Below are 18709 nucleotides of genomic sequence, written 5' to 3'. Positions count from 1 at the left end.
AGGCAGACAACTGTCAACTTCAATAATACAATTACAGTCAACAAGTTGTTTGCGTACTGAATATTTTCCGACGATTGTTGTGCATTTTATTGTTATTTATTTTAGTTTAATACCATGGAAGGTTTTGACGATCCTGGACTTTTCTTCTCCGATAACTTTGGAGGCGAAAATGATAACCAAAATGATAGAAATGTTAATTTACAAAGTACTAAAAGAAAGTTCAAAGAATTTCTTCGTACATTCAATGAAGACAATTTCTATTTTAAATATAGGTATGAATATTAAGCAATATTAATGAATATATACTGTAGCTTCATTTGGGGGATAATTTCTTCCATATTGACATACACATTTTTTATACTCTATCGAGTTGAACAAAACTTTTTCATGTATGTTTGGTTTAGTAGCTCCTTTAAACTATCTTTTTGTTAAAAACATAGTAATAAGTTGAAAATCTTTACTAAAACTGACATACAAATTAGCGCATCTCATTGACGCAATATGTAGTATTTTTCCAAACTAATAATTGTTAAATATATAGCAATATATATTGATAAACCAAAATATTTTTAACACAAACGCATAAGTTTGTTTGATTCCACTAGTTTTGAATATGCTTTATTAATATGTCTGGAAATTTTGAGTTCTTTTATATAAATTGTTAATATTGATAGTAAATAATAATTATGTAAAAATATTGGTGAATCGGTTTCATAAAATATTTCTTAAAATAATAAAGCACCTAATATTTTAGATGCCATAAATTCAGTATTCAATAAATGATGAATATCTCTCTAATATCAGTAAATGTCGTTTTTTTTTTTTAAGATAATTTGTTATATATTATTATCATAAACGATTGTATGATCTTCATGATTAAATTAATAGTTTCTAATTATTACAGAGATACTTTGAAACGCAACTACACATTGCGTAAATTTTATATTGAGGTAGAAATGGAGGATTTAGCAGGATTTGATGAAACTCTTGCAGATAAATTAATGAAGTTACCCAGTGAACATTTAGCTATATTTGAAGAGGCTGCAAAAGAAGTTGCAGATGAGATCACAGCTCCTCGGCCAGATAATGAGGAGGTTGAGGATATTCAAGTTTTACTCACTTCTGGTGCTATTCCATCTAATATCCGAGATATGAAGGTAGTGATTGTTATATTTATTTATATGGTCTCCAAGTCTTTATTAGCTGAGTTGTTTTTACTTTTATTTCTATCTATCTGACATGTTCTTTTATATTTCTTTTGGCACAATTCACTATCTTAGGTTTTTTTTGCAAACAGTCGGGGAATAATTATCATTTCAAGGATTTTTAATATATATATATATATATATATATAAAATTATTCTCCGACTGTTTGCAAATATATATATATATATATATATATATATATATATATATATATATATTAGGGCAGGTCGATTTTAAGGCCAATTAGGCACATATGATTTTCGGATACTAGGAATCAGGTACTTCGCTGAAGTAGCCATACCTCTAAAATGAATTCTGATGTCCTGTACGTTGACCCAAAAATAAGGGTTAAATTTTGCAAAACCACTCAGGGTGTATTCCAGGGGCTAAACCACTGGAATGGGTGGATTGGCCTTTCAAAGTTAGTGAAAGGTCGGTCATACATTTGGACTCGATTGGGGCAATCTAAATGGGTCAAAATAGAATCTTTCAAATTTTAACCCTTATTTTTGGGTCAATGCACAGGACATCAAAATTCATTTTAGAGGTATGGTTTCTTCGGCAAAGTATCTTATTTTGATCCCTAGTATCCGAACATCAGATGTGCCTAAGTGACTTTTTTTGAACCATATAAATCAACCTGCTCTAATAACAAACAATAATAATTCTTCATCTGAAAATGAATCATATTTGATAATTTTATTCTTATTAATTGCTAATATTAATAACTGTTTAATAAGTACAAAAAAATTTCCCATTGTTTTAGTATAAATATTAACTTTTGAAAATTTTGATACTTAATCAGAATTTTCTAAAGTTGATCTTTATACTAAAACAATACAAATTTTGTATCTGTACTTATTAAACAGTTATTAAGATTAGCATATTAATGAGAACAAAATATCAAACTTGATTCATTCTTGGTCAAAGTGAAATGAAATAATCAATAAATAACAATAGTAAATTCCTCAATTAATATTTTACATGACCTCTCCATTTTAAAAGTTCTAAGGCAGTGGTCTTAAAGTTTCAATATATTCTTTGCTAAATATGTATCATTTCATTCCGAATTCTCAAACAGAGAAAGAGTTTTACATCTGAATATGAGTTTATTATAAAGTGACAAAGATGAGACATTATTACCTACTAAAGGAGGGTCAATTACTTTCGTGTTAGAATCGAGAATTCAGAACTTGCTTTGATGTGAAAATAAGCTGAGGTATTTGATCCTTGCTGATTATAATTTCACATATTAAGTATAAACATCATAAGAGGATGGGAAGTTCTGAATGAGTTTTTATCTTTAAAGTTGTGTATTCACACAAGGAGATATCTTACTGTTGATGAATGATTTAAAAGATTGCGGGTTTATGAGTAAGCTGAAAAGTATAAGCAGTAATCTATCAACTGACTGTGCAACTGTGAATAGCTATTTTCCCATTGATGGATATATTAATTTATGAGTTTCCCAAACACAATTTATTTATTTTTTTTCATTTCAATGAAGTTTCTTATGAGCTGAATTGTAAATTTATTTTTAAATATAATACTTCTTCTCTCTCCTTGTCCCACCATAAATAAGCAAACAAAAAGTCTGCTAATCAATCCATCCTCATTGTATTTAGTCAAAATACTAATTATTAATAAATTTCCACAACTCTAAACCATCATTTAGAGCATTGAGAGATGGAATTCATTTCAGTGGAGTTCTGTTCTATTTTTAAAAGTCAACCATAATATGCTGAATAAAATCAGCAATAATTGTAAATTTAATTACATGTGAGTTCAACAGTATGTTTGGAGATATCAATATTGATACTTTATAAGATGTTAAAATACAAGTTTATTCACTTTGTAAATTACAGAGTTTCTGACATAAAGTAGTTCATTTTTAAGGATAATTAATTACAAACTAATTGTTTTTCTAATCAGTGCTTCTGAGAAGACTTCAAAAGCTCACTATATTTAAATTTTGAATTGCTAGTATTGGACATGTGTTTTTTTTTAATCCACTTAAGTTTACAAGGGTCTTCTAAATGTACGATAAAGAATATGGTAAGAGTTTCTAACACACACACATGCGCACACACATATATATATATATGTGTGTATGTGTGTGTGCGAGAGTGAACATTTGAAAGAGTGGTCTTTATATTATATGTTTATATAGAGTGAACATCTTTTTAAGAGTGGTCTTTGCAAAAACATATGTACATGTAGTCAGCTTATTAGTAATATATATTGGTAATTTATTAATGAGTTGGAAAGCCATGGTGGAGCATTGTATGATGTTTTTTGTTGCAAATACCACACATTCCCTGGTTCCGACAAGATCGTATGCTATGTCTTCCGAGGCAATTGAAGCACAATGCATAGTGTTTTGCAATTTTTAGACGTTCAGCTGGACGTTTCATTTTATATTGAGGGCAATGCACAATGAAATGCTTTCCATAACAACAGTCACATTCATATTGTTTAACATGTTCCTGCATTTCTTCATGTTGTTGATGCCATCTGTCTGAATCATGTTTCTCAGGTTCTTCATATGATGCATTGTATCCATATGGTGTTTCATCAATGCTTTGTTGATATTGCCTTCTTTCCAATATTGGAGATGGACATGGCCTTTCATCCTGAATAGGTGATCTATCAAATACAGGACTTCTTTCAATATCCTGTAGAAAATATATACGATTTTGCATAAACTGCTCGAGTTGCTCATAAGTAGGAGAAATTTCAGAGTTTGCAATGCTATCTTCCCAATGTTCTTGTGTGCCCTTGTCAAGCAATCTTACAATATGGCACACCAAAAACAAGTCCCAATTAGAAGTTGATTGACCAAGAAGCTCTAATTCCGCAATAGCATTATTGATGAATCTCAGAAAATTTTCTAAATCCTGTGCAGTTGGATTTGAGGGTAGGGGAGTAATGTTGAGAATTAACTCCATTTGATTATTCAGTAATATGCGCTTGTTATTACGAATATCATCAGTGTTGTTATAATCAGTATGGGAAATTGGCAAATTAGCTAATAGCTGAGGTGCGGCATCTAATAAGCATGAATGTAAAACATCAATCATATTTTCATTATCATATGAGTTTTGTATTCCGATTGCAGCTGCACGTCTAGATAGTTTTGTTAGGAATTCAGAAGATAATAGTTTTTCTGAAAATATCTTTTTGGCTACAGATTCCTCATTTTTCTTCACCTGTATATTATTATAATGGTTAGAAACTTGAGTTGAATTAAATTGCATATTTGTGGGTTCTTGATTCTTGGAAAATAGATCTATTTTATCATCACTCATATTACTGTCGTAAGTTCTAGTGCAAATTATTGATTTGTGATTCAATTCATCATCCCTTGAACCACTATTATTTCTTGCTCTAGGTTCATTAAAGTAGTGAGATGCAGAATTTCTATTTTTAAATCTGACGGTAGTTGTATTTTGCTTTCTTGGCGGTTCATAATGTTCATCAAGCCTTGAGTTATTGATTGTCTCCACCTGTTCCATAGAATCAGATCTGTAGGATCTATCATAATTGCTTCTACTTCTGCTTATTTGTGGCGACAATTCTCTCGTTTGTCTGTCTGATGATGTACTTGGATTGTTGGAATTAAAATTTCTACCATTAGTATTATTGTCAATCCAAGAAGAGTTACTCATTTTATTCAAAGAATTTCGGTAAAATTCTTTTGATTTTTCAATTTTTTTCTTAAATTTCTTCCTAAGTCTCCTTTTAGTACTATTACTTATATTATGAGGCAAATTACCCTTTTGCTTATCTGATGACTGCATATTGTTTTGAGATTTTGCTTGGCCCTGTGTATTGAATGCATTCAGATCGTCCAAGAAATTCTTATTGTTAAAGTCACCGAAAAAATCGTCTGGCACATCACGTTCATTATTGTGAAAGTTTTTACCTTTAAATTTGGATGCCATGTGTAATTTCAATTTACAATTAGATATCAAGCAACTCCGGTTCAGTTTGGGAATTTGAGAAGAGTGGATATTATTGCAATTGAAAAGACGTATCTAATTTGAGATTACGTAATGAGTTTATACATAATGGTTCGTAATTTCCATTTATCCACTTAAACAAATTCGCAAAACTATTGATTTTGCTTCACTGCTATTTTTAGTTTGGATACTTGTTTATTGTGGTAACCTATATCCATGTGTCAAAATAATCACATTAAATGATTTGCACTACATTTATTTAAAAGTTAACTAGTTACAGCAACTTAAATAGCTATAATTAAGCTTTTACTGTATAGCGAAAACTTCAAAATATAATTTTTGAGATTATGGCTTTGCGCATTTACTAGCCGATTAAAAGTTTTGTGTATTTTTCTTTCTACATTCCATTGAACTTCGGACAGCTTATCGCGCTATCGTGTTCGCGTCGCCTTTCAATGCGCATGCGCAGTAATGATAAGACGAATCTGCGCATGCGCAGTAAAGGTGCGTCCACACCTAAAATGCTGCGTCCCCACTGCACGAATCCGTGCGGCGAATCATGTTCGCGACGCACGCATGCGTTGGCTCTTGTGCGCGACGCACACTGCGAGCAATTTGATACATTTGAAATTTTTAGGATTCCATAATATTTTTTTTCTTGATACAGTTCAATTATAAGAAGTGTAAAGAAGTATAACATCTTCTCTACGCATATCCATTTTCAAAATTGAGGATAATATGAAATATCTCAATGCCTTCACTGTACAATTGAACTTATACCGTAGCACAGATCAACGTTTACGTACTAGTTCAAAGAAATAACGTATACGGATACAGAGGCAGGCTGACCAACAATTTTCAGTTTTGAATAAAAATTATTACTTCTGTTCTAAATATAAATACTTGTCAGAAAAGACTTTGAGCAAAAATTCAGTCTGCATATTAATAAGATTTTAAATGATATTTAGCGTAATTGCAAATAATACAATATTACCATTTTTTTTTTGAAACATTTAATTTATTTTGAATAATAAATATATGATACGTCATATAAGTAGTAAGAGTATATATATATATATATATATATATATATATATATACATGATAATATCATGATGATATAAAATTAACTCTGAAATATGATAAATAAAGTCTACCAAAATATATTTTAGTTGGATATACATATATTTCAACATATCTATAACTTAATTACCGATGTATTTCCTATACTAATAGTTAGATAAAATTATAATTAGTACATCAATTTTAATGACTGCTTACTTATTCACATTTTTGATCCGCGCTTTGACGCTAATCCATTAGTGTCGGTTCGGGTATTCTCGGCAGCCCGATGCGTCGGGTTGCTCGCGGCGGGAGCGAGCGCCGCGAACGCAAGCTATTGAAATTTTCGTGTCGCTTCGACCATGTTCGGCAGGGTACGTAATTCTAAAAATAAACCCCCCCTCCCATTTTCAAACAAAAAAGAAGAAAAAAGTTCGCTATGGACATGCGCAGTGGACAAATTTGAAGGAAATTCGTGCGTTCGCACAGTATCACTCCGCTGCGCAAATTTGTTCGTGACGCACCATTCGCCGCACGGATTCGTAACAGTGGAGACGCGGCACGGCATAACGAACGAACACGAACGAACATGTCGAACAAGAAAATACAAAGAAGAACGAACAGGAACACAAACGAACGCAAAAAATTCCAAACGAACTTGAACAAGCGCTTAAAAGCAGTGAGCGCTTGAATTTTCGTTGTTCGCAGATGTTCCGTGAAACGTCAGTTTTATTATTGATATGGATGTAAGCTTTAATCATACGGCATTTTCACTGGTTTTTGTGTGATTTTTGTTCGTGTATATTTTGTAAATATACTGTAAATAAATTATTCAATTAATTTCACTCAGTTTTTGTATTTAATATTTATATTTTGAGTCGTTTTCTTTTCTCAGCATTCATATTTGGAGCAAGCTGAACATTCCAGGCTTGAGCTAACTATACTCAATTTTCATACTCTCATCCTCAACATATATGTTGAATGTCTATGTATGATAACAAGTTTGATATTTACTTGTAAAGACTGCAATCATACTCTTCTTTTATCTATGACTGCAATTTCTTCTTTACTGCAGCTTCTGACATCCCAAACGTTTTGCCTACACTTTCCCAAGCATCGTTTTTTTTTCTAATAATTTTATAAAAAGGGTCTTTAGTCTCCCATATTATAGGAAACTTTTCTATTTCATTTATGAATGATGAAATTACGTCATTTGACCATTCCATAATTTATTCAAAATTTTCAAACTGTACACAATAATTAAAAGTAAATATTATTAAAATTTTCAAACATTAAAATTAATAACATTATTATTAAATTTAAAAAAATTATTATTAAATTATTAAAATTATTAAAACAAAAATGTTCGTTTGCGTTCGTTGAGACGTCCACACTGCACATACGAGTTCAAACATGAACGAACAATTCCCTTTGATGTACCGACAAGTTGCGGAACATTGCTCGCCATGTTTGTTTATGTTCGTTCGTGATCGTCGTGGCGTCCACACTATGCTGTTGCCGTTCGTTCTGGTACGTTTTTTTATGTTCGTTCGTGTTCGTTCGTTAGGTGTGGACGCACCTTAACACCAATTATAATCAGTCAACAAAAATAACAGAATTTATCTATTTGAATTATTGCCAAATAAACTAGTAGTTCATGGCATAGTGCCTTAAGGGGGTTGTTCTTTTTTTTATATTTTTTTGTTTCGGTTTTGAGATTTTTTGATATTATGAAAGCTAAAAACCTTAGAATTATTTAAAAAAAAAAATCATCTCAATACATATTTTTTGAAGAAGTTATAGATATATATATCTCTATACGTATGATCCTCTTAAAGCGTTTTTTTATCGTTCCGCGAGCTATTGTATGCCAGCTGCATACTCTTTTTTCATTATAATACCTCATGCACATGACCTTTTTAATGTGTCAGCATCTTTGAACATCATAGTGTATTTCGTACATTAAATTAAATGGTGTATTTAGTACATTATATTAAAAACATTAAATACGTTTTTCTTAAATTGACTTTTTTCAATGCGGTGCCACAAATTAAATAAAAACTACAAGTCGGATTGACTTGCATTTTTTTTTAATTTGTTCACCACTGCAATACCTTGTCCCCCTACCTCAAACAACTTGATAACATTACGCAAAAAAATTTTGCGAACCTTCTCGTCCCAAAACAAAGGCCTTTTTGGACACTTTTTTTTAAATGGCTGCCATTTTTTTCCTTCTTGCTTTTTTTCTTTCATTCTGGTAGGAGGACTGGATTCAAACTTCTTCTTCAACGTAGTTTCGTTTTTTTTTTTGTTTCAAGCGATGCGCAACGGATTTATCTGTGGCACCGCAAACGAGATCGATTTTGCAATGCCCACTTTGGCGCCCCCTGGTTAAAAAATGACGGCGAAACAAAAAAAATAAAAAATTTCTTAATATTCTATGATTTTGTAATTTTTGTTTAAAAAAAACCGCATGTCTTTATGATAAATACATTTCGAGAAAAACAAAAACAAATACCTTGCATGTTTTGTAACAAAAAAAAACCTCCTTAAGGCAATTTGCTGGAACTTGCCGTACCAAAAATACAATTTTTTAAAAAATATTTAATTTTCTTTCAGAACTCTGAAAAAAATCGATTTCTGAGATATTTGAAAAAATTTGACCTCTTTGGAAAATTTGGTTTTTTTATACTTTGAAATATTTTAGTAATATTTAACTTTTTTAAAGCAATCGCGATAAGTTAGCTGCGTAGAAACGAATATAGAAGCGCGTGTGCGCCGCGTTTTGCAGTATAACGAACAAGCATTGGTATTGAACCCATGGAAAAATAAACAAAATTTGTTCTTATTTTTTAAATTTCTATAAAATATGTGATAATTTGATATACATATGTCCAATAATCATTTTCGTCCGCTAAATGGAATTGCTAGACCTTTCCTTCCCAAAGATTTTATCAGTTCTCCATTTCAATACAAATGTTTTTTGAATCTTTCAAATCGGACGCTGCATTCTCTCAAAAAATCAATTACCATTTTTGGCACTTTTTGCCCCGTATCTTCAAAACGGCTAGATTTGCCAAAACCTCCGCGTCTCCTTATCAATACGAACCGAATTATTTTTTGGATTATTCAAATCGGTTGACCCGTGTTACCGAAATCGTCGACGAAAATTAATTCTTATTATTAAAATTACACACACACATCCATTTTGCCTAAGGTATGCTAAAATGTTCAGATGACCTTAAAACCTAAAGATATGTACGAAAATGTATTTTCGATTTTTTTGCTATTACTATTTGCTATTAACTTACCCTGCGGGAAGTTAACTAGTTGTAAGTTAAGTAGCATTTTGCCTTAAAGCAAGTACTCTTTCACTAAAAAATAATCAATACGATTTCCAATTGATGTCTTTCAAACATATTTATAATATGTTAAATTAATTTGTTTAACACTTTTCATTTAATCCATTTCGTGATCTAAATATTTAAGTCGAACATCAACTGTAATCAGTAGCTAAGCGAATCAACTGGAATCGACATAGATTCTCTATGTGATTTTACAAAGTTTCATCAAAATCGTGACTTTCAAATCATTTGAAAAAAAACATTTTTTCAAAATTTTGTTACTCCGGGCGATCCGATTTTTACCAAAAACCACGACATAGATAAAAAAAGAGTGCGCGTAAGGATCACACGCGATTGAAGTAAAACTTTTAATATTGTATGAGTAGGCAATTAAGATAAAAATAAAAAAACATATTTGAATTTTAAAAATCATTTATTAATAATCACATAACATCAATAACACAGTTTAAAACAACAGCGATAGATTAATTGCTATCATATTTCATATATGATATAATAGGTTGTTTATAACTGAAATAAGAAACATAAATTTTGCTTTGTAAACTATGTACATTTCTGGAAAAAACTGCATCAATAGTCGTGCCATATCTTGTGGTTGATTCAATTGGAAAATTATTCATTGTTAAATTAAATTTATTATTTAAAAAATCAATTAATTCATTAAAAAAATGAAGTAACTGCTGATGAAGAAATTTAATAATATTTGATACGTTTTTATTGGGAGAAATGTAAAGGACGACTATAATTAATGTTTGATTCTGAGTGTTCACACAGCGGACAACTGCAATATCACCTACATGTGTAATTTCATTAGGAATATCCAGTAATATTGTTGGCGCAAGAAACTGCATAGGAGTGGCATTATGAAGAGTATCTGAACATGAATGATAGGCATTAGACAGCTACACCACCTGCTCTTGAGTTTGATCGTTTGTATTGGGTAACGCAGTAATAGTTCTGAATATCAATTCGTTCTTCATTATTAATCCAAGTTTCCGAAAATAACAAAAACGTACAACGTTGTAGCACTTTATCTTACAGATCAGGCAAATGAGCTCGTAAACTTTGGCAGTTAAAAGAAAACAATAAAATGTCGTTCAAACTTATTATCTCACTCAATTTTTCTTCTTGTGTTATTAATCTACAAGTTGAAAGTCTTTGGAATTCAGTTTTTAAGTTCATTAATCCTGCTGGCCGTTTTCTTCCATGATAAATTTTTTTGAAATGATGAACAATCCATTAATGCTGGTAACTCGTGATAATGCAACATATAGAAGCTGCTGATTATGTGTTTTATTGTATTCATATACAATTTTATCAAAAGTACCACCTTGTGATTTGTGTATTGTGAGTGCACAAGCAGACACTAAAGGAAAATGATTTCTTTTGACAAATATGATTTTATTTCTATTCATTGGAATAGATGAAGATCTCCTAAGAATCGGCACAGCTGTCCTACTGATATTAAGAGTTTGAATATGATGTGCAGCTTTCTTCTTATTTTGTTACCTATCTTACCAGGAAATTCAAACCATAAACGTAGAAGTTCATCATTATCGCCACGTTCTATGTACACTAATTTTCCTACACAACCATTAGCTAAGCCATCACTTACATCAATATTAGTTGTTATTATGTAAAATCTATTCAGAACTAAAATTATTTCATACGGCAAAGCCCCGGTATCAATAACCGATTTTTGTGAAACTGCTGACGAATGTATGATTGTTGATCTGTCGCATGGCAACCTACATAAATATCCGTGGCAGTAGATATTATTTTGTTTTCAACGAGATTCAGTATAAATTTATTATATTCCATGACACATGTATTCTCTAAGAAAAGTTTTATTCCATGAGGACATAATACAGCAACCTCTTCTTTTGTAAAAAAAACGTGATTCAATTAATGCAAGTTCATATAGGGTTTAGCGCTCGACTTACGCATGACATGACGGGAGTGGATACTCGCGACATCAGCGCTTACGGCGTCGTAGTGTTCAACTTCACATTGGCGTTTTCGTTGCATTTGTACGGATTTACACCCGTGTAGCCTAAAGAAATTTTTACACCCATATCGCGCCTAAGGAAGTTTTACTTCAATAAGCATAATGAACTACGACTCAACGCAATTCCCAATCAATATCTTTCGAACAGTTTTGGAATTTTTAAAATGGGTTTGAGTTCAAGACGAAAAGTTCTACACTTGTCTGTTAATTATATAGAAACGGCTTGATATCAATTTGGCTAATGTACTAGTTTAGGCCAAATAAATCAATAAACAGTATCAATTGAGAATTTCACTGATTTAGTTTTCGATAAAGATCACACTTCGCATGGTGATTAGAGCAAAATGCCGCCTACATCTTTCTAAATTTCGATAGTATTGTTAAAAATATTTGAACACTCTAAATTCATGGTTACTAATTCCAATTTTGATTATTATTTCAGAGTGATTCTGTATCAAAATTAGTTAAAATAGCCGGCATCATTGTGGCAGCATCCGGAATAAAGGCGAAGGCTACCAAAATTTCGATCCAGTGCAGGACATGCAGTAATGTTATTCCAAATCTCCCCGTCAAACCGGGTTTGGAAGGATACGCATTACCTCGCAAATGCAACACGTAAGTGTGTAAATATTTTCTATTTCTAATCATTGCTCGTGTTATTTACAATATTTGATTTTTAACTTCCCAAAGGAGAAGTTTATGCTTTTGCCAGAAAATCCGACTTGGTATTTTTTCCTTAGGGAAGTTGATTAAATATCTTGTTTATGTTATCCATTATTTCTTTTGAATGATTTCGTGCAGCATCTATAATTGTTTAACATTAATTTTTCTTTATGATACAATAAATAATAGTTAATTTTAAAAAAAATTATATGTAACGAACTCATTTGTTATCATATATGTTTGATTGTTCATTTTAAAATTGGTATTATAATAATATGTTTATTATATTATCTCCTATATATAAAAATAAGTCGAGTTTTCCTTCCTGACGAAATAACTCCAGAACGCACAAACCGATTTCGACAATTTTGCATCCGTTGGAAAGGTCTCGGGCTCTGCAAGGTTTATAGCTAAGAAAATTAGTGGTGCATGGCATCGTGCCCTAATGCAAATTGCTGGAACTTCACGCATCGTAATTAAAAATTCGAGTAATAAAAATAATCAATAATTGTTTTAAATAATTTCAAATAAATTATCTTCTATATATATAAAAATTAATCGGGTTTTTCTTCCTGACGAAATAACTCCAGAACGCACGAACCGATTTCGACAATTTTGCATTCGTTGGAAAGGTCTCGGGCCCCGTAAGGTTTATAGCTAAGAAAATTAGTTGTGCACGGCATCGTGCCTTAATGCAAGCTGCTGGAACTTCGCGCACCGTAATTAAAAATTCGAGTAATGACATTAGCGAGAATTATCAGAATTATGCTTGGTTAAGTCAACGAGCAATTCTTTCCGCAAAGAATAATGATGTACACGCACTGAATTTCACCATTCAATCAAAAATTGCTGGCGATTGACATACCAATGATTCCGACTGGTCTTCCGTTTGACTTCAGACGATTGCAATTTCCAGTTTGCCTTGCGTTCGCAATAACAAGTCTCAAGGCCAATCGCTTAGTGTTGGCGGGATAAATTTCAAATAGATTATTTAGAAAATCATTGTTTTTCACATGGGCAGTTATATGTTGCCTGTTCACGAGTTGGAAAACCATCTGCTTTGTTTGTGTTAACGTCAGACCAGAAAACAAAAAATGTGGTTTACCAAAGAGCACTTCAATGAAACGGATAATTAGCGGATTCACTTTCATTTACTTAGAGAAGTTCAACTAAAAAACACTTCATTTTTGTAATCGAAATAAATTCATTACTGTTGTATAATAAAATCAAATTTTTCCTTTTCAAATATAAAACAAATCATCTTTCTCACGAAACCATCTGGTGGCGAAATGGAGTTCGTCGGGTTTGCTAGTTTTTTATATAACGTATAACTAACGTAATTATATATTATAACTATTATGTTTCTGCAGATCATTATTTAATTAAATAAAAATATAATTTGCATTATTATATGTAATATTTCTTTTTCTAGTGAAGCAGCTGGTCGTCCAAAGTGTCCACTAGATCCCTACTTTATAATTCCTGATAAATGCAAATGTGTAGATTTTCAAGTACTAAAACTACAAGAATTGCCAGATTTTATACCCCAGGTATATCTAATAGCATTTTGTTTGTTGTGAAATATCATATAACTAATTATTATTTAACATTGTTTTAACATGACCTTTGTTACAGGGAGAAATTCCTCGTCATATGCAATTATATTGTGATAGATCTTTATGCGAAAGAGTTGTACCAGGTAACCGAGTTTTGATTCATGGAATATTCAGTATTAAGAAAGTTGGAAAACCCAGCAAGGTAATTAAAACTCTTTATTTTAGAACTCAATTGTAAAGAAAAATTATGTACTTTGTATAATTCAGTCACACTTGCAGTTTCTAATATTTGTTTTGTTCAACATTTTTTCTATAAAAGATTTTATATGAATTTATATAGAATCCTAAAAAATTCCTAATTTTAAAATATAAACAATAGTAAAAAAATAGTAATAAATATGGTAAAAATAAAGAAGTCTTTAAAGTAGATCATGGTAGTAGAAATTTTTTAGAACATTTAAAAAAATATATTGTTCTAATTTTTACTTGTTTCCTTCAGCAAGATGGACGTGAAAAAGCTACAGTAGGTGTTCGATTACCATACATGAGAGTTTTAGGTATTTCTGTTGATGCCCAAGGCGCTGTGTCAAGATGTGGAGCCCCATCAAATGAAGAAGAAGAAACATTCCGTAGATTAGCTGCTTCCCCAGATGTATATGAACGAATTGCATCTAGTCTTGCACCAAGTATTTTTGGAAGTGATGACATTAAGAAAGCTATTGCCTGCTTATTATTTGGTAAGTTGATTTAATTTTTAAGTATGTATTTTGTAGATATAAAAAAAAACTCTTAAGTAAAAGTGCGAACGAACGATCAGCTTAGAACATACACAGTGCATGTTCTAAGGGTGCGGCTTATTATTTGAAACTTTAATGCAATTTTTTAACAGTGGACCATTTGTCGTTGGCCTACGATATTTTAGAGCCTGTGCTCTATCAAAAAATGGTCCGGACGATTTTACCAAAAAACTGAGTCCCTATGGATGTCTTTCTTTGAATTTTGATTCAGAATTTCACGCTAAAAGGTAAAAATTGGCCGAGTCGGTGATTGATTTTTTTAATATTTGGTTTCCAGTCAATTCAGATTGAATTGATGACTTAATTAAAATTATCAAATCAGATTTTCTGACAAACTTCTACTTCATAAAGTTAATAATGGTAAAAAATTCACTTAAATGTATGGAATTTGTTTTTGTTTCATTGATCTGATTTGATTAACTTCCCAAAGGAGAAGTTTGTTTTCATAAAAAATGCGATTCGCTAATTTTATGTTTCCTCGACGTTTCAAGCCATTCTGAATCGAATGAGACCAAATTTGGAACATGTGTGTGTGTGAGTGTGTGTGTGTATGTGAATAGATTTTTTGCCGTAAATCGACGTTTTCTCAAAAACGGCTGGGCCGATTTCAAAAATTTAAAAGCCATTCGATGCATCTCAATAACGACTAGCGTTTCTAAGTTTTGTGCGACGATCGGCCGATCTGTTTCTTTCTAAATCGCAGAAAAGTGAAAAAAATTTCGTCCACGTTTTAGCCCGCGATTTTAAAAATTGAAAAGCTGTTCGAAAGATATTGGTTGGGAATCGTGCTGATTCTTGTAATAAAGTCCTAAAAAAAATTGCGATGATTTTTATTTTTTTTTTTTACGGTTGTTACCGTAGTCTTATAGGTCATACTAAAATATTACGGTCCTACGACAAGTCTTTTAATTTTAAAAATTTGTCAAAGTTTGCAAAAATTGGTATCGTTTTGTTGGCTTTTGTCAAAATTAGAACTTTCATCGACGTTTGCTCAAGAACGCCTGAACAGATTTCAAAAATTTCAAAAGCCATTCGATGTATTTCGATGTGTATTATCTTTTCTCAGTTCTGTGCAGCGATCGGCCGAGCCGCTTCTTTGTAATTTGGAAGAAAGTGTTAAACTTTTCGTCCACATTTATGCTCATACCACCGAATCGATTTTAAAAAATTAAAAACTGTTTGAAAGATATTGGGAATGATACTGATTAGTTTTAGGTGAAAATCTACCGAGTCGTTTTCTTGTAATTAACTGCTGAAAAAAAATTAAGCCGATTTTTATGGAACTTTTTTTGGTCTTAGAAGTAGCTAAAAATTCATCTAAGTTGAGAAAATGAGTAGTTTTTTGATGTTTGTTAAAATTAAAATTAGACGATTTACTTGGTATAACGAAAAGTACTTGGTCTTAATGAACCTATTAAACCATTAAAGTCCTAGGGAAGCTGGTTCAATCATAAAAATTATTGATTTTTTAAAATTTGCTTTTAGAAAATACTCTGAGTTAACGTGTTCGTTCGTTTTCAATTATGTGTAATAAATCCACTTGGAATACTTTTAATCAGTCATAAATTAATTTATTTTTTATTGATTAAGTCATTTATTTACACATATCGGGAAGTTCATGTAACTTGCCTTAAGGCAAAATACCAATACCAACTAGTTCAATTTAATACCACCTTAATTGAAAATAATTTATCAATATTATTAATCTTTCTTCAATAATAATAATCTAGGAAAATTACTAAACATTTTAAGTTAAAGTTTCAAAGCTTTCAATTTGGTAATGTAGTATACAATATTCTTGTTTATATATAGGTGGATCTAGGAAACGCCTTCCTGATGGCTTAACTCGCAGAGGAGATATAAATGTTTTACTCCTTGGTGATCCTGGTACTGCTAAGTCTCAGTTATTAAAATTTGTTCAAAGAGTAGCACCGATTGCTGTGTATACTTCTGGCAAAGGATCTAGTGCAGCTGGTCTGACTGCTTCCGTAATGCGTGATCCTGCTACCAGAGGTTTTGTCATGGAAGGTGGTGCTATGGTATGATAGGAAGTTATTTGAAATTTAATGTAAAATATTAATGAAATGCTTATGTTAATTTATTAGTAGAACAAGGGTTATTTACAATAACAAATGTATTATAAAAATTGTAGGTTTTAGCTGATGGAGGTGTTGTATGCATTGATGAATTTGATAAAATGAGGGAAGATGACAGAGTTGCAATTCATGAAGCCATGGAGCAGCAAACAATTTCTATTGCAAAAGCTGGTATTACTACAACATTAAACAGCAGGTGAGTACTTGATTGGTTGTTCTTATACAATTGATATTTTTCTTATTTGTGCAGTAATCTAAACTTTAAAACTATTATCTAATAAAGTTTATTTTAATAATTCACAGATGCTCAGTTCTTGCTGCAGCAAACTCAAATTTTGGTAGATGGGATGATACTAAAGGAGCAGAAAATATTGACTTTATGCCAACAATTTTGTCTCGTTTTGATATGATTTTCATAGTAAAAGATTTACATGATGAAAACAGAGATATTACTTTGGCCAAACATATTATGAATGTACATTTAAGTGCTAATAAAGTATCAGCCGAATCAAAAGAAGGTCAGTAAAACTTATTAACCACTCAAAACATTTTTCTTACACAAATAAAATTAGCTTTGTTATCTTTAATTATTTGTGTGATTGTAAATGACAATAACAGCAAAAAATTTTTTTCATTCCCATCTTTTTACTAAGTAATTTTTTTAATTTAATTGTTATTTACAGGAGAATTTTCATTATCATTCCTCAAGAAGTACATAGATTTTTGTCGAACACGCTGTGGACCAAGACTGAGCGCTGAGGCTGGTGAGAAATTAAGAAGCCGATATGTTTTAATGAGATCTGGTACCTTAGAAGTGGAAAAACAAACTGAGAAAAGATTAGTCATTCCAATAACAGTGAGGTAAATGGTTATTAACTTAAATTACTATTATTTTCAACTATTCTCAAAAAACAGCATGTTACAGTTTTAAGAATGTGTTTTCTTTTTACTACTGAAATTGGAAAATATATTTATAATTAAATTTATTTATTTAGGCAGTTAGAAGCTATTATAAGAATATCTGAATCACTTGCAAAAATGCAATTACAACCATTTGCCAATGAAAGTCATGTTAACGAAGCTCTCAGATTATTCCAAGTTTCAACTCTGGATGCTGCTATGTCAGGAAGTCTTGCAGGTAATAATAAAATTTGCAAAAACTTTGTAATGTTTTGCAACATATTGTAACTATGTTTACCTACTTTAACAAATTCTATAAATTATTATAATATAATAATTTTTAGGTACAAAATTTTTAATTTAAAATTCTATATCAAATTCATTTCTACAAAATATCATAATTAATATAAGTTAATCACAAAAAAAATATATATCACAACAAATTTGTTTTCTGTGGCGTGATTACAACTAGAATTTTTATTTCTTTAAATTTAATAACTATTTTCTTTTACAAAGCTGAACATGATGGTTAAATACAATGCAAAGATCATGAATATTACAATTAAGAGCAAATGTTTAATGATATTACTCCATACTAATTTATTTCCAATTTATAATTATATTTCAAATTTTAATGTTTCCAATTTAAAGGAGCTGAGGGATTCACAACAGATGAGGAAACTGATTTATTAAATCGTATTGAGAAGCAGTTGAAAAGAAGATTTGCAATTGGATCACAAGTTTCTGAGATGAATATTGTCCAAGATTTTGCTCGACAAAAATATCCTGAAAGAGCTGTTTTAAAAGTTATTCATACAATGATTAGGAGAGGTGAACTTCAACACCGTATGCAAAGAAAAATGTTATACAGACTTTGTTAATGATATTCTTGCCATGGTAATTACATTATTTTATACTATGTTAGATGATTTTTTACGTATTTATACTATTTCTTGTTTACTGTTTTAATGTTAATGAAATAATCTCCATTTTTCCTGTGAATTGTACAAATATAATTACTAATCTTAATACATGAATATGTTGCTCACATAAAATCCTGAAAATTTTGAGAAAAACGATTGGGATAATTTTGT

The 18709-nt window shown here is 30.9% G+C and overlaps 1 protein-coding gene across 1 annotated transcript; it reads left to right on the top strand.

Annotated features, from left to right (window-relative positions):
* Positions 1–18: 18 nt before the first annotated feature.
* On the top strand, positions 19–18656 carry LOC113385010 (DNA replication licensing factor Mcm5-like). The gene is made up of 12 exons (XM_026622807.1): positions 19–272; positions 905–1157; positions 12046–12218; positions 13699–13816; positions 13902–14024; positions 14322–14559; positions 16432–16658; positions 16772–16911; positions 17019–17233; positions 17399–17576; positions 17711–17853; positions 18267–18656. Exons 1-12 carry the CDS (start codon positions 115–117, stop codon positions 18494–18496), a joined length of 2196 nt encoding a protein of 731 aa, XP_026478592.1. The 5' UTR covers positions 19–114; the 3' UTR covers positions 18497–18656.
* The last annotated feature ends 53 nt before the right edge of the window (positions 18657–18709 follow it).

This window comes from Ctenocephalides felis, unplaced genomic scaffold (genome assembly GCF_003426905.1).
Source record: "Ctenocephalides felis isolate EL2017-DRISC unplaced genomic scaffold, ASM342690v1 CF-g0.4_SCAFFOLD_03571, whole genome shotgun sequence".
NCBI lineage: Eukaryota > Metazoa > Arthropoda > Insecta > Siphonaptera > Pulicidae > Ctenocephalides > Ctenocephalides felis.
This window is presented reverse-complemented; position numbering and strand designations above follow the sequence as displayed.